Genomic DNA, 24,141 nt, shown 5'->3' with positions numbered 1-24,141 from the left:
AGTCTGATAGATGAACCTGGGTTTGGAGGATGGCAGGAGAATGCTACCTACCAGAACACATAGTGCCAACAGTAAAGCTTGGTGGACATCTGGGCGTGTTCTTTAGGGTTTGTGCTATCATTCTACAGCATACAAAGACATTTCAGACAACTGTATGCTTTCACACTTTGTGGCACCAGTTTGTGGCCTGACCCTGACCTTAACCTTACTGAACGTTTCTGGGGTGAATTGGAACGTTGATTGTGAGCCAGGCCTCCTCGTCCTGCATCGGCGCTCGACCTAACAAATGCTCTTTTGACTGAATACCCTGCTGAAAAAAACCCCAATAGAACCCATCACAGAAATTCTAATGGTTTCCACTACAAATACCATTATAAACCATCAGCTAACCATTACTATTATCGGTCCTTAATGGTATCCACTAAATATAACATGCCAACAAATGAAGGGCACAAACTACCAGTAGAGTCCCACAGGTACCATTACAGTTCCCATTAAAACCATTACACTTTCTATGAGGGTTTCTACTGTTTTCTCAGCAGGAAGAAGAATAGAGCGATGTCGAATAAACAGAATATAACAGGCGGTCATCAGAGAACATGGACCCACAGGGACCATTACAGACTCCATTAAAACTAATTCAGTTACCATTAAAACCATTAAACGTTCTATGGGTTTCTATTGTTTTGGGTTTTTTTTTTTTCAGCAGGGTGGGAACAAATTCCCACAAATACACTCCAAAATCTCGTACAAAGCCTTCCCATAAGAGCAGAGGCTATTACAGCTGTACAAAGGGAAAACCAACTCCATATTAATGCTCATGAGATGTTCATCAAGCTCAGGTGTCCTTGTCATTTTAGGGCATATAGTGTGTTTTAGGGGCGGGCTCTCAGCCCATGCGGTCACGTGACACGATCAGGAAGCTGTCGCGTAAACATTGTCCTGTTAGATATATCAGTTGAATAAATGTGAAATACGGAGAAAATGTCAATTGGGTTTTTTTTGTATTCTAGTAAAGACGACACGTAAGAGGTGCTGGTTAGCTCGCTGTGCTAGGTGGTGTTGCTAGCTTGTTAGCTGCATGGCTAGCTGGCTAGTAAACCATCAGTGAGCAGAATGAAGCGGATGTTCCGCTTGTGGTTTGGATCACCGGCTCTCTGGATGTAAACAGATTTAAGGTAAGGTAATATTTTAACTGTCCGTGTTCATGTGTTCATGTTGCAGCTCATTAGGTACAGGTGGAGGTGATTGTCGATGTTGTTTACCTGCGTCACGTTGTCCGAGCATAAGCAAGCAAGCGCGCGCGCGCGCGCCTGTCTGTTTTTTTTTTCTGTTCTGATCTCAAAACTAAAGATTTTCTCTGATAATCATTTGTTATATTCTGTTTATTCCACATCGCTCCATTCTGCTCCCTGCTGAGAAAACAGTAGAAACCCTTTATAGAAATTGTAATGGTTTTAATGGTTATAATGGGAATTGTATTGCTTTTAATGGAAACTGTAATGGTCTCTGTGAGACTCTACTGGAAGTTTGTTGCCTTCTTTTGGTGGTGTGTTATATCTAGTGGAAACCTTTAAGCAATGATAATGTTTTTAATGGTGAGCTGATGGTTTGTAATGGTGTAGTGGAAACCATTAAGCAATGATAATGTTTTTAATGGTGAGCTGATGGTTTGTAATGGTGTAGTGGAAACCATTAGAATTTCTGTGATGGTTTCTATTGCTTTGGGGTTTTGTTTTGGTTTTTTTCCAGCAGGGATTAGTCAGAAGGTCATTTTCTGTAACGTCAGCTCTGACGGTAGTTCCGTCTGTAAGGTTTATATTAATGCGATTAAAATAAAAAATAAAATGAAAAGTTCTCTCTATTGTTGTGACGGCTCATGCGCGGATTGTAGTTACTTAAAAACGAGAAGAAAACGGTATAATCATTTATATGGCGAAGATTTCGTTGTTCATTACACATTTAAGGAAGGAGTCTCCAGTGTCAGTGCTTCCTGACAAGCTGTGATTATTATTATTATTATTATTATTATTATTATTATTATTATTATTATTTTAGTTATTTTATGTTCAAGAGAAAGAAAAAGACTATTTTTGTCTTTTTTTAAAAAGGCAAAAAATGAAACTATAAATGGTTAAAAAGCATGACATGTCTTCATTAATAATTATAAAGAAATGTTCAGTCTTCCTTGGAAGATTGCTGAGGAGTGAAAGGAATAAGAGGAATAACACACTGAAGCAGTTATTGGAAAATATGCAGCTTCAGGGTGTTTTTCTAACACAGCACTCCTTAAAGTGTTTTATATTTTATTCGCGGGGGATTTTAATAGTCACAGTCCTTTATGGGGAAGCAGCCATACAAATTCAAAGGGGGAAAAAATCGAGTTCATTTATAACAATGATTTGTGCCTACTAAATGATTGCTCCTACACCAGGGGTTCCCAAACTTTTCCAGGGCAAGGCCCCCCAAATGGCATTAACATTTGACTGATGTTTGACCCTTTTGCAAGATATATTTAAAACACATTAAAAATACAGACTTCTGAATATATCCCCCCTTTTTTTTAATTAATAATTACATCTTACATCTTTACACTACATTACATTAGGAATTGATTGTGTGTGTGTGTGGTTGTCTGAGAGAGAGAGAGAGAGAGAGAGAGAGAAAACACACTAGTGGGAGGGATGGGCTTGGTGGCTCCGACCAAATTATTGAGGCCCCCCGGGCCTCCCAAGGGGGCTGTGGCCCCTACTTTAAAAACCACTGTCCTACACTTATTTACACCCAGGACATGGAACTTATTCTGCTACAGATCTTACTATATGTGAGCCTGAAATACTACTTGATTTCTCTTGGAAAGTATGGGATGATGTATGTAGGAGTGACCATTTCCCTCTGATAGTAAAGTCTACTGAAGTGGAATTCCAACAAAGAACCCCAAGATGGCTATTAAATTTCAATTCAATTTTATTTGTATAGCATTTTTACAATAGACATTGTCTCAAAGCAGCTTTACAGAAATATCAACATGGTATACAGATATTAAAGGTGTGAATTTATCCCAACTGAGCAAGCCACTGAGTGGCAACGGTGGCGAGGAAAAACTCCCTAAGATGTTTTAAGAGGAAGAAACCTTGAGAGGAACCCGACTCAGAAGGGAACCCGTCCTCATCTGGGTAACAACAGTTAGTGTGAAAAAGTTCATTATGGATTTATATGAAGTCTGTATGGCCTTAGGAGCAGCCGTAGTCCCATTATTAAAGAAAGCTAACTGGTACTCCTTTCAGTCACTCTGCCATAAGAAGCTCAATATGCAAGCCCAAGGAAGTTAAGACCCCATCAAGAGTTTCACTGGCACTCAGAATCAGTTCCAAAAACATCAACAAAGCCACTTTGTAGAACTAACCCATGGTTTGACCAAAATTGCAAAAAAAAAAAAAGCTATTGATGATAGGAAAAAGACAGAAAGGACTTTTAACAAACATCCCACAATGGAAAATCTAATCTGATTGAAAATCAGCAGCGCAAAAGCATGAAAAAAAATTATTACTGAAGCAAAGAGACAGAGCTGGAAAAGATATGTTTCAAGTCTAACCTCACAAACCCCAACGAAGAAAATATGGGACATGATCCGAAAGATGAAGGGCAAGGAAGGCGGAACCCAAATACCACTCATCAAGAATCATTAAAGCAATCGACATTATAAAAGTATTGGCTAAAATAAGATGCGGTGCAGACCGTACTACACTTTTGTTCGCTACAGGACGCTGGTCCGATCCCAGATGGACTACGGAAGTGTAGTCTACGGCGTTGCCGATAAATCCTATATCAAGACGTTAGATACAGTACACCGACCAGGATTAAGACTCTCCCTTGGAGCTTTCAGGACTTCACCAGTTCAGAGCTTGTACACCGAAGCAAGGGAACCATCACTTCAAAATAGGCGCTTGAAACCGTCCCTGCACTATGCAGTCAAGATAAGGCAATCCAGCACAGTCTCCAGTTTTCCACCCTCAATATCTACAACTGTATGAAGCCAGACCTATGCACAGTAGTCCTTTTGGGATCCACATAAAACCCCACCTAGAGAACAGGGATATTAACTTGGACATCCTAGCATAGACATATACATGCCCCATACCACCCTGGAATATAAAGAACCCTAAAGACCTAACGTAAGAAGACGGTGACCCACCCAAATGAATATAAACAACAGTTCTTAGACATAAGATGCCGTTTCCCACTTCATAAACCCGTATATACAGACGGATCCAGGAGGGACAGTAGTGTGTCTGCAGCAGTAGTGTTCGGACAACAGCGACTCGGTATTCGTATTCCGGGACAAAGCTGAATTTTCACAGCCGAGGCCCGTGCTTTGCTTCTAGCCCTAGAGCAGATAGAGAGCACACAAAAACTGCACTTTTTAATCTGTACAGACTGGAAATCTTCCCTCCAAGCACTCGAATCCTTAAAGACCGAACATCCTGTAATTGCCAGCGTCCTAACTAAAGTGGATTCTTTACAGGGACAAAATTTCATCATCTTCATCATCAGGCCATATGGGGCTGACTGGCAACGAACAAGCAGACATTGCTACTCAGGAAGCCCTCAAATTGAGAATTACTGTCAAGACTGTCAAATCCAACCATCTGATCTTAAACCACTAATAAACTCGTACATCTCAAACAAGTGCATTCATAACAAACTACACGAAATCAGACATGATCAGACCGTATACACAAGACGCCGTACTGGACACTCAAGACGTACACATGCTTTCCTACTGAACGGTGAAGAACCTCCGACATGTGATTTCCTGTAAAGCAAGAATGACTGTTAAACATATACTAATGGACTGTCCTGCTCTTAACAATACTAGACCACGCTTTTACTCAGAACGTATTTACGTATTTAGGAGTCTTCCAAAATGTCTCACCAGGAACAATCCCCTCGGTTCTTATCGAATATTAAAGTGAAGGACCTCGTATAGCTGCTGTTGTTGACACTGCCGAAATGTTGTAAGATCTTATTGTTGTAATGCTGTAAGAATTACTGGCGTGCTCTGCTTTACCTACCGTGATCTTGCCATGAAAATAGCCACTGATGCTGGCTTGACATTAAAAGAACGATAAATAAATAAGTATGTTTTATTTGCCGTGATCATCCTGACTGATGTTAGTCGCACATGTGTGTGGATTTGATGGAATTTCCGATAAATGGAAAATCATTTGAATCAAAATAACAATTAAAAAAATAATAATAAAATCACTTGTCTACCTGAAGGTGAAATACATCAGTTCAGATTTCTATATGATTTCAAACATTAATCACTATTAGACTATTACACCATCTTTTACTTCGGTAGTTGTATTTTATTTCAGGTTTTTGAGACTTTCAGAAATACCTTTTTTTTAATTTTGAGCAATCTTGATCACAAGCTTTACTGAAATTCATTCCCCCCCCACTTTATTTACTTATTATCTGCGCTCGGATAAAATACACGATTATTCATCTACAGTCCGAGAGGGGCGCTCGAGTTTGCGACTCGAATCCGAGAAATACTTAAGTCGCAGAAAAAATACTTCAGACTTGACTTGGATTCGTCAGTAGTAACTTTCCATGATTTCCCGGAAATGGTGTGTGAAAGTTGCACAAAAAGAATTTTTATTTGTGTCGTTGCATTGTTTTGTTCATTTATTTTGGGCTACAGCCTGCTAGCACCAGTGTAAATAGAGCAGCGCGTCATGGTTTCGGCAGGAGGGGCGTACGTTACGTGGTAACAAAAGGATTGCGACATGTAATGAATGTGGGAAGAAAATTAAAAAAAAAAAAAAAAGACACTGGATCTACTACGCTAAACTTCATAGGACACGTGAAAACACACCCAGACCGGTTCGTTTAGTTTGCAATGTCACCAGAGCGATTGTTACTGTTGTTGAAGAGACCTCCCTGTGTTTCTATAATTTCTGATCTCCTCAGATGTTCTCACACGACAGTCTTTAGAGGGAAAAAATAAAAAGCATCATCTGAGCGACAGTTCTGTGGGTGGAGATGCCTTGTTGATGAGATTGGTCAAAATGTCCAGATTGGTTCAAGCCAGCAGGAAGGATGCAGTAACTCAAATAATCACTCTTGAAAACCGTGGTGCGCAAAAAAGCATCTCAGAACACAGCAGAAGACCACATCGGGTTCCACTTCGGTTCCTCTTCTTGTATTGTGTCTGCTTTTTTTTTTTTTCCCCTCTCCTAGATCAGTATCTGTGAGACTCGGATTGTTCAGGAGGAGAAATGTATTCGACACAGAGGAAGGACTTTGTCTCTGTGACTGTGGGCGAGCGCAGCTATAATAACGGAAAGCACCGGAGGCAGTCATGCTGGAGGGTCAGTATGAGAACGTCTTTGCCTTTGGGTCAGCAATTCCTAACATCCAGTCAGGTATTTTTGGCTTAATGGTAATGGCGTGCTGATTGTTCACACGCTTTTTCAAGAACAAACGGGTTTAGCAGAACTTTAAATAGTTTCCACCCTCAAAACAAAATTTGACAAATGCACTGAATGGTGTAAACCATGTTTTATTCTTAATTCTCAAAGAATCAATACATATCCTTAATAAAAGAATCAGACAGCTGTTTGTAATATTTATACCATAGTGCTGTTATATAGTATGTGTATATATATATATATAAAATATATACACACACAGTATATATAAAGATACGTGGTTGTCTGATGAAATATTTCGTATAAGCTCCCAGACGGCTCCCTATTATGTTGTGATATGAGTGGGTGAAGAGTCTTGGTTGATTAGTACAGTCCGTGTGAATGATCAAGTCTTGCTTTATCCATCCGATTTCTCCATTTTCTGCTGATTGCGTTCATTTTTCTGTCTAGACACCTGATTGCATATTATGTTGTTATAGTCCCCATATCTTATAACACTGCTCATACGTTCTGCCTCGGTTCTAATTAGATATCCGTTTAATATTGTAGTTTTGTTCAGGATAACGCATTCAGCATTTATATCAGAATGTGTAGCCTCCACAAGTATGATGGGCTGTAATGGAGGAAAATTATATAGTTGTCATCGTCAGACTTGTTGGCACCCTTGAACAATATGGGTAAATAAAATATATATGTATAAATGGCTTTGTGGTTAGGTTTGCACTGGAAATATGAAATTATATTATTCTAAGGGGGGAAAAGCTGTGCCAAGACTACTAGGTTTTGCAAGGAATCTGAGGCCACTCCTCAATACAGAATCTGTCCAGATCCTCCAGGGTTCAGCTAGGACTTTTCAACTCTCACCACAGGTTTTTAAAAGGGTCAGCCTGGTTCTGACATCATGGCAGAGGCAGTCATTTAAAATGTTCTGGTATTTCATGGAGTCCAGCATTCCACGCATCTTAACAAGCTTCCCAGGGCCTTTGGGGGAAAAACAGCCCCATAACATTCTGCACAGATTCTCAACTTTCTCTAATTATCATTCCGGATTATGATCTTTTTCTGTCTAGCTATCCTTCATTTGATGCCAAGCCCACCTTGAGTGTTTGCTGACGGAAAGCTTTATTTGTGTTTCATCTGACCATAAAACTTGGTTCTGGTAGCGTCTAGTGAACTCCAGATGCTTCGCTTTGTGGTTAGATGTAAGAAAGCGCTTTCCAAATAGTTTGCTGGCATGGAAGTGGTGTCTAATTGTAGATTTTAAGATCTGGTGACTTCAAAATGCTACCGTCTTCTGCAAACTTGCAAGGCTTGGCTCTGTAACCTCCGTCTTCACTGTGTGTGGAGACGAAATATTTTTCCAACCTTTGCCAGGCAGGTTCATTAAAGCTCCAGTTGCTTTAAACTTCTTCTGAAGCTCCAGTTGTTTTACAGGAGTAGTGTCAGGCATGTAGCTGTTTTGTATATGAAGGTCAGCACACTTTATTTTTGATTTTTTTTTTTTTTCGCTCATTACGTTAGTGTATTCACTGACCTTCTCCATGTCGATGAAGGATTGAGGGAATTTAACTTCTGTGTCACCACATATTGATTCCCCAGTGAAACAGGCAGTCATGGATGGCCGCTTAGGAGATCCTAAACACTCAGGTGAACGTAACAAAAAACCAAAATGTACTGTAAATACGAACATGCTGCAGTTACATTCAGAAGAATTTCTAGTGGTGATTATGTATTATGGGTTTTCTTAGAACAAAATTTACTTCAATTAAAGAGAAGATTTCTCTCAATTTTCAGCATGAGACTACGCTAATTAACCACAAAGACATTTTATCATAACCACCTTTACCTGTCGATTCCACGGGTGCCAATAATTCTGGTTCTGACTGTATATTTCGAAACGTCTCTGATCGTCTTTTCAGAAATGGAAGCAGTTTTCCCGGCTGCAGCGCAGTCTGATACTGTCTCTCTTCTCTATTCTGTTCATCGGCGGGATCTTCTCTTACCCCAGCCTCTCTGAGCAGTGGACAGGTGAGTGTTTTATAAAGAAAATATTAATCATGTTTCGATTGACACAAATAACCTGCCAGTCAGAAGAACCTAAGAGAACACATAAAATCTGATTTAACATTGTGTTTACGTTGCTCAGCTGTCTTTGGTGCGAGTTAGAATGGAAACAGAAACCGTTTTGGATAACTTTAGCTACTAAATAAGGCGACTAGTGATGAGTGCAACAGCGATGTGAGATTAGTGTAATATAGTACAGCTCAACCTAGATTTAAAAAAAATCTTTGATCATCAAGAAATTTTATTTCAACATTCAAGAAATCAAGATTTTATTTCTTTTTTTCCTTCACCGATCAGGACAAAAGACAAAAAATAGTACAAATAAATAAACTTTGAGCCAAATTTGCTTTCTATCAAGGAACATGGTGAATGTTCAATGTATGTTTGACTTAACTAACATTATACAAGTAGATATTTAACATCACTGAACAGGATTTATTAGGGTTGCATTGAAATTCTGGCCACTGAAGATGGTCAAAACCAGACCAAAAATTTTGAAAGGAAAAAATTCAACAGTGAAAAAAGGCCACACTTTCCACAAGGGACATTGTGTTATGTGTTTACAAGTTTATTACAAGTAACAAAAATAGTTTACAAAAAACCCTAAAAAATAATTAGATTTTCTTGTTATTAATATAAATATAATAATTTTTAAAAAAATTCTAAAGTTAACCCTTTGCCTCTTTTGCCTTTTCTTATTTTTTTATTTTTTATATATCCTCTGAGTAGCTTTAGGACTTCAGTTAATATTAAAAAAGACATCAGGTGTGGTACAGACTTAACCCTGCTATTATCTTATGAGTCAATTTGACCCATTTCAACATTTGAGATGTTTGAAATACTGCTTAATCTCTCTTTTTCTCTTTGAAATGTTTTGACTTTTCCTCATTTAACGTCATGAACTTATATGCAAATATTTCTTCTCATAGCTTGTCTCGGACAATAAAGGTTCACTTTTTTAAGCTGTTCTTTGCTGTTTTTCTGTGTATTTAAACTGTGGAAGTCATTTTGACCCATAACATAATGGATGTAATTTTTTTCCCCCCAACATAATAGGAGGGTTAAATGGATTTATATACATCGCATCAGTGCAAAATTAAACCTGGAAAACACCCCTGACACCAATGCCATCCTGTAGAAGCTCACTGCTACACCTTTACACCCCCTTGTAGAAATTCTATATATATATATGACTCTTATGTTGCTCATCTAATTTTTGAATGCACTCCTTCGGAACTGAATTACTGGTTGCTTTTTTAATTAAGGCAGAGCTCTTCGTTTGAATTAATCGCTCTGTCTTTTGCCTTCACTTCAGATCTGTCTGATGGATCAGTGCGTGAAGTTAGAGATGACCTGCAGAGGCGGAGTTTCCACCCCATCCCTCCGGGTCAGATCTTAAAACCCGTACCCGAGATCATATACAAGGAGCCTCTTGAGCCACAGAGACCGAACCCCTTCGTCCTTCCCAAACCTCCAGCTCTGGTCAGTTTTATTAGCCTTTTTGGAAAAAGCAGCTGAAGGTCACATTACAGTCACAGTTTGTAATAAGAAGGAAGATGGGAGTGTTTCTAAAGTGCGTGCAGACAGGCGGCTAGTTTTAACCAGTCAAAGATGTTCCGAGTAATTAATGCTATCCTACTTGTTGTAATTATGATCGTGATCGTGAAGCCGGTGTGCTTTACTTCCTACAGAAGAAACCTCAGAGCAAGCGTGGTCCTCCAGGCCTGCAGAAACGAGGAAATGTGTCTGACTGGCAGGTGAAGGACCGACAGGAAGCAGCCCTCGGAAGAGAAGAAGAGCAGGAGGAAGAAACGCAGACAGTCATTAGGTATAATCTCAGTACATTTAGAAACTCAATACACTATAGACTCTATGCATTAGCAGCTGCCATACATTGGATAGAAAGAGCCAAAGTAGCTACGACACATTTTGCACTTGAGTTTAGATGTTGTAGGAACATAATTGTGCAGCATTAGTAGAGTGCAGTTCCGTTTTTGTCCCATTAGCATTGTGCTTATTTAAATAGCAGTGCTTTTGGTGCAATTTGTGATCCTTTTATTCAGAACTTACTTCTCAGTTGGAATCGTTTTGCATTCACCTCCGTCACTTCGCAGAGCCTTAAAATGCATTAAAGGCCATTAAGCTAATGAATAATGTGACAGCCATAAAAAGAGGCACTACTAAGTAAAGTTATAAATTCTTTTTCATGGTCTTAGATTAGATTAATTTGTTCAACTCTTAAGAACAAGCCAAGCGCAACCCTAATTCGGACAGTTAAAATGCTTAGAAATGCTTTAAATGCTTGATTTATTTTATTTATTTATTTCCCTTTTATTCCCTTAAATGTTTATTGGCTCGGTTCATTATTCATTATTTGTATCCGTTGCCTGCACAGCTGGCGAGGGGCCATGATCGAAGCCATGCAGGAAGCTGAGCCGCAGGAGGCAGCAGGAGCCGCTGAGGTTGAGGAAGCCGTCCCTTTACAAATAGGTAGGAACAGTTCGCCTTCCACCTGCATCCACAAGCATTATAGCTGCACAGTAATGATCAAAACACAATCATTACAATTATTTTATTCGATGTGTTGGCGCAATTTCCATTGAAACAGGATGTCAGGGCGGGACATATCGAGTGGCTCCTCCCCCTTTTAAAATAACCGATAGCGTTTAGCTTACGTCAGAGCCTAAGCCGTTATTGACAGTACCGTGGACAAATCGCAAAGCCGTGGTCTGGCACAAATACCTCCGTCTTCAAAATGAATAAATTTCCTTCTTAACCAACTTACAGTTTGAAAACTGAATAAAATGCACGCGTTCGACCGGTCAAAGACACATTTACGACCCACGCCCGCCGATATGATTTTCCCCGCTCAGCAACGGCAACTTCAGCAAGGTGATTTTTATAATGTTGGAGGCGGGACACTTCAGATCCTCGAGAGCGTTTGATTGGACAGAAAATCTGATGGGAAGCTGAAGTGCAGAATGATGTCATCGAAACGGTTGATCCGTACCGGTGGTAGAGAGAGAGTGTAAATTTTGAATGCATATATCATCTAAATGCCAATTTAGTCATTGTTTTGGAGCGCACTAGCTAATAGATAACCTTAAGGTTAACATGTTCATACAAAAAGTCACAAAACTTCCATTTTGATTTCATGGGGTCTTTTATTGCACTATATTGCTTTATAGTTTTTCTTTATATTGTCCTTTTTCAAGCCTAAATTTTATGTATAAAATTGTCATCAAAATAAAAAGTAAAAAGATCATTACACTCAAAAAAAAATTTAAATGCCATCAAAATTGATAAAACATCAATATCATTAAAAAGGGCACTTTTGCACGAGTCCAAAAAAGAGTAAAATTCATACTTTTGGTTCGTTTGCTATTTGGGTTGGTTTCAAACTGGACACAATTAACGAAGCTAAAAAGAAAAAACTGTTGCCTTAGGGGAATGTAGGGCTGAAAAAAGTAAACAAACCTTTGCCATGTCTGCGTTCAAGTCACAAATCACCCGAGCATAAAGAACATGGAGCCAGCGTTAAACACGTTATTAGATAATTATATAAACACCTAGTTTCAAATATCCAGAAATCCAGGTATTTCAGAAGCACTACGGCTCTTTTGGCTCAGTTTGGTTCTTGCAGCTCAGTTTAACAGCTCAGATCTACAAAAAAGGAGATCATGCGTTCCAAACCCAACGATGCCACAGCTATCCGTGGCTGGAGCCAAGGGAGCAAAATTGCCCATGCTCTCCCTAGCCAATCCCAGCAGCTCTAGCCAATCTTGGGAAGACGTGAGCTCGAGTATGTGGAAGATGGCACATAGTGCTTTCCACTGAGTGTGTTACACTACCCTGTGACACAGCATGAGCAGCAGTTTGAAAAGATGTAATGGCTGGTTTCATGTGTCTCAGAGCAAGCACATGTTATTTAACCAAACTGGGGGATAAAAATGGTAAACCAAACAATAAATGAACCAAAACGATCAATTCAGAATCAGCAAACGGTCTAATAGGTGTGAAAGTGCCCTTAGATGTTGATTTTTATTGACTCATTGATCCATTCATGTGTTATGTCTGTTTGATGGCGTATTGATTTTATTTCCTTTAAGAAGCGCACTGTTGTTTTGGTCCGCAGCCCAGTTGCTTTGTAGTCACTTTCCAGAATAAACAGCACCAAGAAGGAAAATGTACCATGTTCAAATGAACTACAGTGCCCTCCACTAATATTGGCACCCTTGGTAAATATGAACGATGGAGGCGGTGGGAAATTCCCTTTATTGTTTAACCTTTTGGTCTTTTTTTTTTTTTTGAAAAAAAAAAATCACAAAAATGCTCTACTCTCATGGATATCAATCAATTGTAAACAAAACACGTTTATAAAAAAAAATCTTTGTTAAATATAGGTGTGCAACAATTGCTGGCCCCCTTTAATCAATACTTTGTGCTACCTTCCTTTGTCAAGTTAACAGCTCTCATCCTCATGCCTCATGCCCCTAGTTCCATGGGATAGACTCCAGACTCCCCCATGACCCCATGTAGGATAAGCGGTATAGAAAATGGATGGATGACTGTCTGTCCTTCTCTAGTCCCAGTGAACCCAGTGGATCGGGTGGAGGCCGTCAGAGAAGCGTTCAGGCATGCATGGAAAGGCTATAAAGCGTTTGCTTGGGGTCATGACGAGCTGAAGCCTGTCTCGAAGACACACAGGGAGTGGTTTGGTTTGGGTCTCACCCTCATAGATGCCCTCGACACCATGTGGCTTCTCGGCTTTAAAGAAGGTAAGACTGCAGCAGCCGCTTAGAGACAGTCGGTAACACCGAGCATGTCTTTCTTGCTTAATAATTCTATCTTCCTGTCCACGTTCTTCTCTTTCTTTCTCTCAGAGTTTGAGGAAGCTAGAAGATGGGTAGAGACAGAGTTATCATTCACCAAGAACATCGATGTGAATTTGTTTGAGAGCACCATCCGCATTCTTGGAGGCCTCTTGAGCACTTATCACCTGACAGGAGACACTCTGTTCCTGGACAAGGCTGTCAGTAGCTTAAACACACCTTCAGTTTTTTTTGTTTTTTTTTTTTCTCCCCCCCCTCAGCTTTTCTAGAGCTCACAGTGAAAGGACAGTCAGCATTTGTATCAGAAAGCGTTTATGGTCTTTTAGGGTAATTTAACATAAGTGCTTTGTTGGAGTGTCTGTATGCTTACTTGGCTTAATCTTTCTCTTCTCTTAGAAAGATCTTGGTTCTAGATTAATGCCTGCTTTCAAGACTCCGTCCAAGATCCCTTTTTCTGATGTTAATATCGGTAAAGGCACTGCTCATCCACCACGCTGGACCACCGACAGCACCGTGGCCGAGGTCACCAGCATTCAGCTGGAGTTTCGCGAACTCAGCAGGCTCACTCAGGACCCACAGTATCAGGTACGGACTTCAATTCTGATTGGTCAGAATTTGATTCATTTACTACAACAGCAGCTCTGACAGCACACCCCGTTCTGTTTTATTCCGTACATGATAAATGGCTGGATTAGTGTTTACGCTGTTTAAAGTGCGTTTATGAAATTCGTCTCGAATAAAACGATCAAACTGTATGGGAACTGTCAACATCTTTCTTCCATAAGTAGTACACCCTTACTTGATCCGTTGATTCTTGACTCTTTTTGTCCTCGAATGATTTGCAACCAACACACACTATGTAAGATCTTGATAACAAAACAATGTGATTCTTGATGTTGTGTGTATGTTGTGCATTTGCGGTCAGAACGCAGTGGATGAGGTGGTGAAGCTGGTCCACAGGCTGGATGGGAAGCGCGATGGTCTGGTGCCCATGTTTATCAACACGAACACCGGCAAGTTCACGCACCGTGGAGTGTTTACTCTGGGAGCCCGCGCAGACAGCTACTACGAATACCTGCTCAAACAGTGGCTACAGGGAGGGAAAAAGGACAACACGTGAGTTGTGTTTTGGGATATATTTTGGGTGTGTAGTAAAGATTTCGTCCATAATCGATCTGGATGAGGGAATCGGCTAAATTCTTTAAATGCTTTTCATTTATAATAATGACTTTTTGGTAGAACTTTTAGACGTTTATCAACATCATGTGAACCTGTTAGTAATAAATCAGAAGGAAAGCCATGTATCCATCTATGGAGTATTATTATGCAGTTCAAAATGGGACTTTCTGTTTTATAACACGGCATTTAAGAGAAGCAGAGGGTGTAATGGTGTGACTAGGGAAGCGCTGAATCCACATTTCCTCGCTTCTTAAGGTCAAATGAATAACCTGGAACAGTCGGATGTTTCCCTTTTATTCCCCCCCCCCCTCTTATCTCACCCCTCACTGCTGTGCTCCATGGAATGGTGAACGTCTGGCTGGCTTGCAGGCTCTGCCTGGCCGTTTACATGCCTCTCACCTCGCTGCTCTCCACCTGATCGTGATTGGCCTCCTGCCAGTGCATACATTACACCGAGTTGCTGCTGGAAGCTGCTCCATCTCAGCTCTGTGCTCTTTTTAAATCCTCGCTTCAAAATATTCCAGTAAAAAAACAGAGTAGGCTTAGATAGTGGCACTAAAAAAAAAAAAACCTCTTGCTTTGCAATTAAAGTAACACTCCAGAATGTTTCACCATCTTCACAACATCTGTAGTATAATGTGTGATGTACTACACATGACAGTTTCTACACATTTTCCTGTACTAAGAAAAGAACAGAAATTTTTATTTATTTATTTATTTATTTATTTTTTACTTGAAACTCCGTTAGAATCAATGTCTAAGGACATGTGTTGAATTTTGTCCGTGAATATGCAACATAACATGAATTCAAAACGCTAACAATACACGAGAGCCGCTTATTTATTTATTTATTTATTTATTTATTTTATTTAACGCTTGTTTTGCATACATTCCACAGCATTGCACTTGGCTATGAATGGATAAAAAGTATGACGTCATTCTTTAATCAGTAACCCATTTTAATAGTTAGCAAGTTGCGAAACACTCATAAGTAGTTCCGGTTAATTCAACTTTCCTGAAGGTGTATAATATCTGTGTGTGATTGGGGGATTTGTACAGATTCTAAATAACTGATGAATTCCTGAAAGCTTTCTACAAGCACGTGAACTACAGCAAAAGCTGAAAAACATTATGAGATTCTGATTCCGATCGATCTAGCTAGCTAGTGTGATTGCTCTCTAAACGTGCTCCAAGGGAAATGGATTCGTACCACTGCTGTGCTCAGGTGTGGGTGACGCTAGCCGCGTTTCCACCGAAATTACCCGGAACAATTAGTCCCAGGGACTCTTTTCAAGGGACCATTTGGTTCCTCCAGGTTAATTCAACTATCGGTCGTACTTTTTAAGAAACTCCATCGTGTTGATTCGAATCGCAATAAACAACCGTTAATGTACGCACCGCAACAGACTTTTAAAAATGGCGGATGAAGAAAAAAAAATGCTGAGTGCACTGAACCAGTCATCATGTTCGGCGTCCAGGTCCCAGCGCCTAAAGTTCCTGAACTTTGAAAAAGTACCACCTCTCGAGTAGGGACTTTCCGAGAGGGAAATCTTTTACCTGGAATTTAATTTAGACCCTGGTCCCTACGGTGGAAACACACCGAGTACCTCCAAAAGTCCCTAGTTCCTGGGGAAAGTTCCTGCGGTGGAAACGCAGCTACTGATCCTGTCCTACTGATCCTTTTACTTTTTTTATTTTAACTGGGGGAACAAAAGTAGCTAACTGTCCTTAGGCCATGGGACTTTAGACCATTTTTGTTTTCGATTGTTGTAATGCAGTAGCTTATTTTCCCCTGTAGGCGGCAGATTTGATCTAAATGCATGTCACTTGCATAGGGATTTAATTAAGTACGAATACTATGTACGTACAGTGCATTGCATAAGTTTTCACCCCCCACTTTTTTTTTTTTTTAATGATTTTTACTATACGATTTACACAATATGACTTGCACAACGCTTGAACGTTTTAAATATGTTTTAAGGTTTAAAAGCAGACATCGTTTGTTGAATAAGTATTCAAACCCCTGTGATATGTAATATGGGCGTGTGTGTTTAGGTTACTGGAGGACTACCGTCAGGCTGTTGACGGGGTGAAGAAAAATCTACTTAAACAGACAGCCAGTAAGCACACCTTTGTAGGAGAGCTGTCTCATGGACGTCTCAACCCCAAAATGGTGAGAGATTAACGGAAATCTGGCACGTCCAGGCTTTTGTTTAGATAACATGCCGCATTTGGAGTTAATCTGTAAGCCAGCGGGTTTTGGGGCATGTGTGTGTTTAATCCACAGATTTGAATTCTTAATGAGTTCTGTAGAATTGGATTGCTTCTCAGGAGGAACATTAACATTACAGATGGAGATTGCTGCATCTGTGACCTGATGGAACCCTCCTCTGTTTTTCTTTCCCAGGATCATTTGGTGTGTTTTCTCCCGGGCACGCTGGCTCTGGGAGCACATAACGGCCTGCCAGCTGACCACATGGATCTGGCTGTGCAGCTGATGGAGACGTGCTATCAGATGTATGTGCAGATGGAGACCGGCCTGAGTCCTGAGATCGCCCACTTTAACCTGTACAGCCTCAACGGCCGGGATATAGATGTCAAAGTAAGTGCTTGAGCCTTTATATATCGTGTGAAAAAATAAGTACACATGAAGTACAAGCAAACATTTGCTCATCTTTGAAACAGTCCCCCACACAACATTTCAATGGGATTCAAATATGGTCTTTGACTAGGCCATTCCATAACCCTCCATTTCTTCTTTTTGAGCCATTCCTTGGTGGATTTGCTTGTGCGCTTAGGATCATCATCCTGTTGAAAGATCCACTCTCAGTTCAACTTAAACTTTCTGACAGATGCCCTCACATTATCTTCAAGCACTCTTTGATATGATGCAGAATTCATAGTTGAATCATTGAATGCAAGCTGTCCAGTCCCTGAGGCAGTGAAGCAACCCCAAACCATTACATTTCCATCATCGTGCTTCACAGTTGGTATGAGGTGCTTCTCCTGAAAAGCTGTCTTTGATCTCAGCCAAAAATGTCTGCTGTTACTGTAACCAATCAACTCTACCTTTGATTCATCTGTCCAGAGTACATTATTCCAAAAGGCCTGGTCTTTACCTATATGCTCACTGGCAAGCTGTAGTCTTGCGAAGGCTTTTTCCTGGCATGCCTTCCATGCAGCAATCTCGTTCTCATTGTAGAAGCATGCACTCACTAGCAGATCCTGTGATGAAATTTTTGGGGTTCTTGGAGACTTCTTTCTGCATCAGACGGTCTGCTCTTGGGCTGAATTTGCTGGGACAGCCAGTCCTGGACAGATTGACAGTAGTTTGAAATCTGCGCCATTTGTAGATGATTTTCCTTACATTAGAATGATGTATTTCAAATAATCTGGAGATCTTTTTAAATCCCTTGCCAGACTCCTGGGCATCCACAACCTTTTTTTTTCTGAAGACCTTACAGAACTTTTAGCATGATGACACCAGACACCTCAATTACAAAAGGAACACCAGACATTAGATATGAGAGGAGTATAAATAAGACAGGTTCCACCTGCACTCCCGAAGCAAGTTCTAATCACTGGCATCTGGAACACCTGATTCAAATTATATGGATTTGAAGGTGTGATAAATGTAGGGGTGTACTTCCTTTTTCCATGTGACTGATCTGGGTTTTTTGGTTGTTTTTTTTTTATTTAAATTGTGAAAATTACTACAAAATGTCAATTTTATGTGTCGTTTGATTGCGTGTATCACCTTAATTAATAGGTACTGTTTCAAAGAGGATCAAATGTTTGCTTGTACAAATATGTATACACTTCTGTAATGTTGCAATTATGTTTTCTTTTCATCTAATGAACTGATCCATTATATATAATATGATGCGTTTACACTCTGTATCTCCGTATAGCCGGCAGACAGACACAACCTGCTGAGACCTGAGACAGTGGAGAGTCTTTTCTACCTGTACACATTCACCCAGGATAAAAAATACAGAGACTGGGGCTGGCAAATCCTGGAGAGCTTCAACAAGTACTCCAGGGTGAGTTTTGAACTCCAAACCTCTGTCTTAACCCTCCTCAGCTTCCAGCCATGTCCTTCCTGTTAAAATCGTGGCAGCGGTTTTGAAAAAGAACTGTTCTAGTGCTTCTGTGTGAGCAGTACTCTTTCCTGAGTGAGATTGCAGACTGCCTGAGTGGATGGAATCAGTGGGGATCTTTTTAGCTTTCTTCTTTGGTGTCCCATTCTACCTGTCTACCTGAAGGCTTTTCTTACATAAGATATTTTTTTATTTTTTATTTTTTTGCCAGTAACAATGAATTCAATTAGAGATTTCATAGGAACTGCTTATACGTACGCTAAGATTTCGTTAAAGCTTTCGTTTACATGTAAACGAGAAGAATAAAATCCCCAGTGTTTCCAGATCAACAAGAGGTGCGAGTCCATCGTGACACATTTTAGAAAATGTGCATGCACATAATAATTTAATAATCGGTATAACAGTTTATTATTTTCTCAACCCCAAGTTTTTTTATTCTGATTGTTATAAGATCGTTATAGGTACATTAGGTAAATGCATACTGTAGATTTTTAGGTTCTAAGAACTGCCGTAGTAATCATTAAGGCTGTCCTGTGCTTGACCCAGTAATCTTATTTCGCAATATGCTTATATTAAGGAGCATCCTTTCATTACGCTCAGTAATGTCCGCCTTTACTCTTCTACACCCAGAAGATGGATTTCTCTCACATGTCATGTCTCAGGGAGTTTTTCCTTGCCACTGTCTAGTCTGGCTTTACTCATTAGGGCTCTAAATATACATGTACATCTGCAGTTCTGTAAAGCTGCTTTGTGGAAATATCTATTGTTAAACGCAGTATAGAAATAACATTCAGTTCATGTATTTCAATTTGTAGTTTTGTGATTGTTATATGATTGTTAGTGGTCATTATGTTTTCCCATTTAAGTTTGCTGGGGATGATGGCTGCCTGAACTGTGAAATTTTCCCATTACATTTACATTACATTTACAGCTGTGTCATTGATTATGAGTGAGAGGAGAGGGTGAGGATAGGTTCCAAACAAAAATTTATATTTGTATTTATTTCTGTGTTTGTGTTCTGTATACCAAGTTGCTTCCCAGACTCACCTTGACTACTAATGACCGGGTTCATACAAGGTGCTTGAAGTGCTTGAATTTGGCCTTTTGAAATTTTACGTACTGGGAAAACTTGAAAATAGCCATTTTTTTAAATCTAGTGGTGCTTAAAAAGTGCTTTCAATAAATATGAAATCACTAAAAACTTTGTTCATTTTCAATAGAACACAAATACGACGTATTCATCTTTTCACTCAAAATATGACTTCCTGCTGCAGCTCCTCCCCCTTCTCCTCCTCCTCTTCCTCCTCCTCCTCCTCGCGCCATTCACTCACTCATTGTGATTGTATAGTCCTTGAAATCAAACAAATTTGGACATTTTCACTTAGGGGTGTACTCACTTTTGTTGCCAGCGGTTTAGACATTAATGGCTGCGTGTTGAGTTATTTTGAGGGGACGGCAAATTTACACCGTTACACAAGCTGTACACTCACTACTTTACATTGTAGCACAGTGTCATTTCTTCAGTGTTGTCACATGAAAAGATACAATCAAATATTTACAAAAATGTCAGGGGTGTACTCACTTTTGTGAGATACTGTATATACGTAATCTCCTTATACATTTATACAGGCTTATTTTAATATACGTCAGCGGTCATAAAGACTTTAACAAGCTTTTTGATATATAGTTGATATAACTCCCGAGTCAAGCTTGTCGTGCTCGTGTTCCCAGGTCCCCAGCGGAGGCTACACGTCCATAGGGAACGTCCGTGACGCGGTCAATCCCAACCCCAAGGACAAGATGGAGAGCTTCTTCCTTGGAGAGACTCTGAAGTACCTCTTCCTGCTGTTCTCAGACGATCCTGATCTGATCAGTTTGGATAAGTATGTTTTCAACACCGAGGCTCATCCTCTCCCTATCTGGCCTTCTGCATCATGACCTGTGCTGAAGCTTCTACATGCCGGGAGAATCCTCTAGAGCTCTTCATCCCGATCAGAGAGCGAGTGGAGCTCCAGCGCAGAACTTCAGCGCAGTCGGTTAACGGTCTCGTATTGGCTTTTAACTGTACATACACTAACGAGCATTTTTGATGGTGGTGAGAAGTCTGATCTGTGGTGGTGAAGCAAACACGGATCGGACTGGAAGGACGAAATGGTTAATCGTGTTATATGTAAAGGTTGTTTATCATTTGTCTCCATCCACACACTTGCTATTAGAGATAAAACTCCAGTATAAGTAGGTTATAGCTGCTTGTCATCCACATTTTAGGGTTTATCTTACTCGCATAAGACGGCTCAGATTACATGCTGTAAAAATACCAGGCACTTTTGATTTTGCAGCATAGAGTATTACTTTGCCGGTTTTTTTGGGTTTTTTTTGTCTTCTTCTTCTTCTTGTGTATTGACACACGTGAGGTTTTACATTTCGTCTCGTTGAAGTGACAAGCTCTTACACTAGGGACCTACAAACACATTTCTGAGTGTTACATTTATGAGATACAGGATGCATTTAGGGCCGCGTTGAATAGCGAGCCGTTTGTTTTTAAGAGTTATATTTTATTTGATGGCTCTAAGGCCCGGGAGATTTTATTTGTTTCTGTTCACTTCATCTGACAGCTTTAGCACTTTAGTAAAAGCCCGCGACTTGATTTAGTAGCGTTCCCTCCGGAGCCTCTTGAGCTGCAGCGCTGTTTTGTGTCGCGATCCACGACTCCGCCAGCTGTGAGACGAAACTCGAGGTAGACGTAGGAGTCGTGACAAAAACGACCCATTTTTAAAAATGATTTAAAGGAGCTCTTTGTAACTTTGGATGCTTTTGCTGCCTGTGAGGTGAATTGCAATGCAAAAAAAAAAAAAAATGACAAGCTTCCTAAGGCTGGATTTATATTTTTGTGTTTTGGTGTGTCGGCGCGTCACGTACAGGTGTCTGCCAGCATACTTGCAGTTAAAGGAAAACTCCACTCTGAAACACATTACGTATCGGAACGTTTGTGATGTATTTGTTGGTGCTGTATTTTCATCATTCCTGTGAGAAGGTAGCTATGGTGTGCCGTGCTGACGTCACACGGAGACATTGCTAGCGCAGTCATGATGGAACTTAATAGGAGAAATCTTTTACTTAATCGCAAACATTCGGGATAACAACGTGTGAGTCTCGGTGAGCTACGGTTACCCATAATCCCTTTCTGCGAGTCGTGATGCAACTATGCAGAAATATAAATTGACCGTAAGTGGTTGGGTTGAGCGGCTGTGTTGCCACGAGAGGTGGGGCTGATTTCAGGGCCGGAAAACTGCATACAAAAGCCTGAAATGAAGGAATTGGTGAGATCTATTACAAGGCAATATTGTTATTAAAGCAATAGTTCTCAAATTAAAGATAGTCGGGGTCTTTTTTTTTCTTCTTCTTCTTCTTCTTTTTTTTAAAATGAATTCGTTATTGAGTTAAACTGTTCACTTGAAATGACTGGATTTAATCCAAACCTCAACACCCCAAAAGCGCATCAAATTTAGAAATAGAAAGCTCCACTTCTCTAGTACAAATGCTCCCTTTTAAACTGCACTCTTGGGTTTAAAACACCGTTTTTTACAACCAGGGACTCGTTTAACCGTTAAAAAATAAAATAAATCGACAGACCCCGTCAGTACAGATTTATTTTATGGATATAATTATAACTATTCAAATATGAGGATTATTACTTCGTTACTAAATTCTAATTAGTTCTTAGGGAATTACTCATTAATGAACTGTACATAATGATTTATCGGTAGTGTGTTGGAGCCGTAGAGCGTTTTTTTTTTTTTTATTCCAGAACTTTCCACTTACAGCGCACGTCTTTATTTAACTTGTCACTAGATTTATGGTCATTATGTAAAATTCTCATTATTGAGTTATTGAGTCTTGGATTCAATCCATTCGATTCTAGTGATCAGGCGAATAACTCAAAGAAAGAGAAAAAGAAAAATCTTTGGCGCTAAACCACTCAACTAATGAGTCCTTTACTCAGCAGTAATCGCAGCTGTTACGGATGTTTAAGATAATTTATTCGTTGACACTAACTCGCATTGTTTGACACTAAAGTTCACGACCTAACAATTTGGCAACAATAATTACGATCGATATAATGTTTTGGTCATATTTTTTGCTGTCATGTTTGTATATGTAGGAGTGTTTGCCAAAAATTTGGAACATGTGGGCGGGGGGGGTTACAGATATAGCCGTTTCATGTGCAGTCAATTTCATTCCAGTGTTTGGCTCGTTCAGTCGTGGCTCACGTCATGCTTTTATTTATTTATTTTTATACCCTGTCATTTCGGAGGTTTATCTGTGATAGGTCGCCGTGTGCTCTAAACCTCCTGAAGCGCTAAGCCTTTAGCAAAATAGAAAATTTCCTCGCATTGTAATTTATTGCAGGATTGATCGACAGCGCCGTCCTGCCTACTCGTTCACAGCAGGGTGGAAAACTCTCTCGAGAGAGAGAGAGAGAGAGAGAGAGAGAGAAAAAAATAATTCATGCCTTTCGAATCCTGAAATGAGTGTGGTAAAGAATGCAGAGTCTGCACGACTCTTTGTACTCGCCAGCAGACAGGTTCTGATGGTTCCTGTTTGTGTTGTACTAGCGTGCGCTCTCAATAGAAGAGCTGTGAAGGGAGACATGTCTCAGGGCCAAGATGCTTTTAGTAATAATGATGTGTGTATTCTCATGTGTATATTTATGCGTTCATGGAAAAAAAAAAAAAAAGAGTTCTGAAAATCTGTCCGTCATTATTTATTACGAGTCTTTTACAGCGTCCGGCATAATAGCAACCAGTGAAGGACAGCCATGAAAAAGGATCGCATTTACGATAAGATATATATACTCACCGGCCACATTATTAGGAACATTCATGCAATTTTCTGACGTTTCCAGAGAAGAAATCCACCTCGAGGTTCGATGTGTTGTGCATTCTGAGATGCTTTTCAGCTCACCACGGTTGTAAGGAGTGATTTATTTATGGGTTTTTTTTTTGAGTTACCGTAGCCTTCCTGTCAGCTCGAACCAGTCTGATAGTTTTCTTCTGTCAACAAGGTGTTTTTACATCCACAGAACTGCCCGGGTGTTCGTTTTGTTTGTTTCTCAATGACTTCAACGCCGCGTGATTGGATAATTGCATGAATGAGCAGTTGTTCCTATTAAAGTGGCAGGTGAGTGTATAGTCGAGATCCTTTTTTAAGTAAGAAAAAATGGATGCAAGTAATAATTAAGTGAGATAAATGTCTTGTCTGGATACAGTGTTTTGCATAATGAACCACACGACTCCCTCCTTGCTGCTTTTGGCTGCTTCCTGAACCTCTGTAACACGCTCTGTAAATAACGTTCCCCAAATTGTTTGAATTTGCAAAATAAAAAGGTTTGACCTGAGTGTGTGTGCTGTGTTTGAGTAAAACATCTTGCGTATTAAAATGGACATCATCATATCGCGCAACATGCAATGGCTGATGTCATGTGATGTCATGATTTGTCATGACAAATTTATTTTATGCATGAGC

General features: G+C 39.9%; 1 protein-coding gene across 1 annotated transcript; it reads left to right on the top strand.

Annotated features, from left to right (window-relative positions):
- Window positions 1-688: 688 nt before the first annotated feature.
- On the top strand, window positions 689-23,104 carry man1b1a (mannosidase, alpha, class 1B, member 1a). Its single transcript, XM_053649493.1, has 14 exons — window positions 689-1,178; window positions 6,250-6,380; window positions 8,360-8,468; window positions 9,820-9,986; window positions 10,196-10,332; window positions 10,900-10,994; window positions 13,091-13,282; window positions 13,388-13,536; window positions 13,733-13,921; window positions 14,262-14,452; window positions 16,571-16,688; window positions 16,923-17,117; window positions 18,427-18,558; window positions 20,347-23,104. Exons 2-14 carry the CDS (start codon window positions 6,288-6,290, stop codon window positions 20,551-20,553), a joined length of 1,974 nt encoding a protein of 657 aa, XP_053505468.1. The 5' UTR covers window positions 689-1,178; window positions 6,250-6,287; the 3' UTR covers window positions 20,554-23,104.
- Window positions 23,105-24,141: the final 1,037 nt, after the last annotated feature.

The sequence above is a fragment of the Ictalurus furcatus genome, chromosome 18 (assembly GCF_023375685.1).
Source record: "Ictalurus furcatus strain D&B chromosome 18, Billie_1.0, whole genome shotgun sequence".
Lineage (NCBI taxonomy): Eukaryota > Metazoa > Chordata > Actinopteri > Siluriformes > Ictaluridae > Ictalurus > Ictalurus furcatus.
Note: the sequence above shows the minus strand (reverse complement) of the source record. Positions and strands in the feature narration are given on the sequence as shown.

What these genes read in the sequence shown, in the direction of transcription:
- man1b1a (XM_053649493.1), top strand. Translation starts at nt 6,288, where the DNA reads ATGTATTCGACACAGAGGAAGGACTTTGTCTCTGTGACTGTGGGCGAG. An exon ending in CCTCTCTGAGCAGTGGACAG is followed by an intron (nt 8,469 to 9,819) that starts GTGAGTGTTTTA and finishes CCTTCACTTCAG; the next exon opens with ATCTGTCTGATGGATCAGTG. An exon ending in GACGTCTCAACCCCAAAATG is followed by an intron (nt 16,689 to 16,922) that starts GTGAGAGATTAA and finishes TTTCTTTCCCAG; the next exon opens with GATCATTTGGTGTGTTTTCT.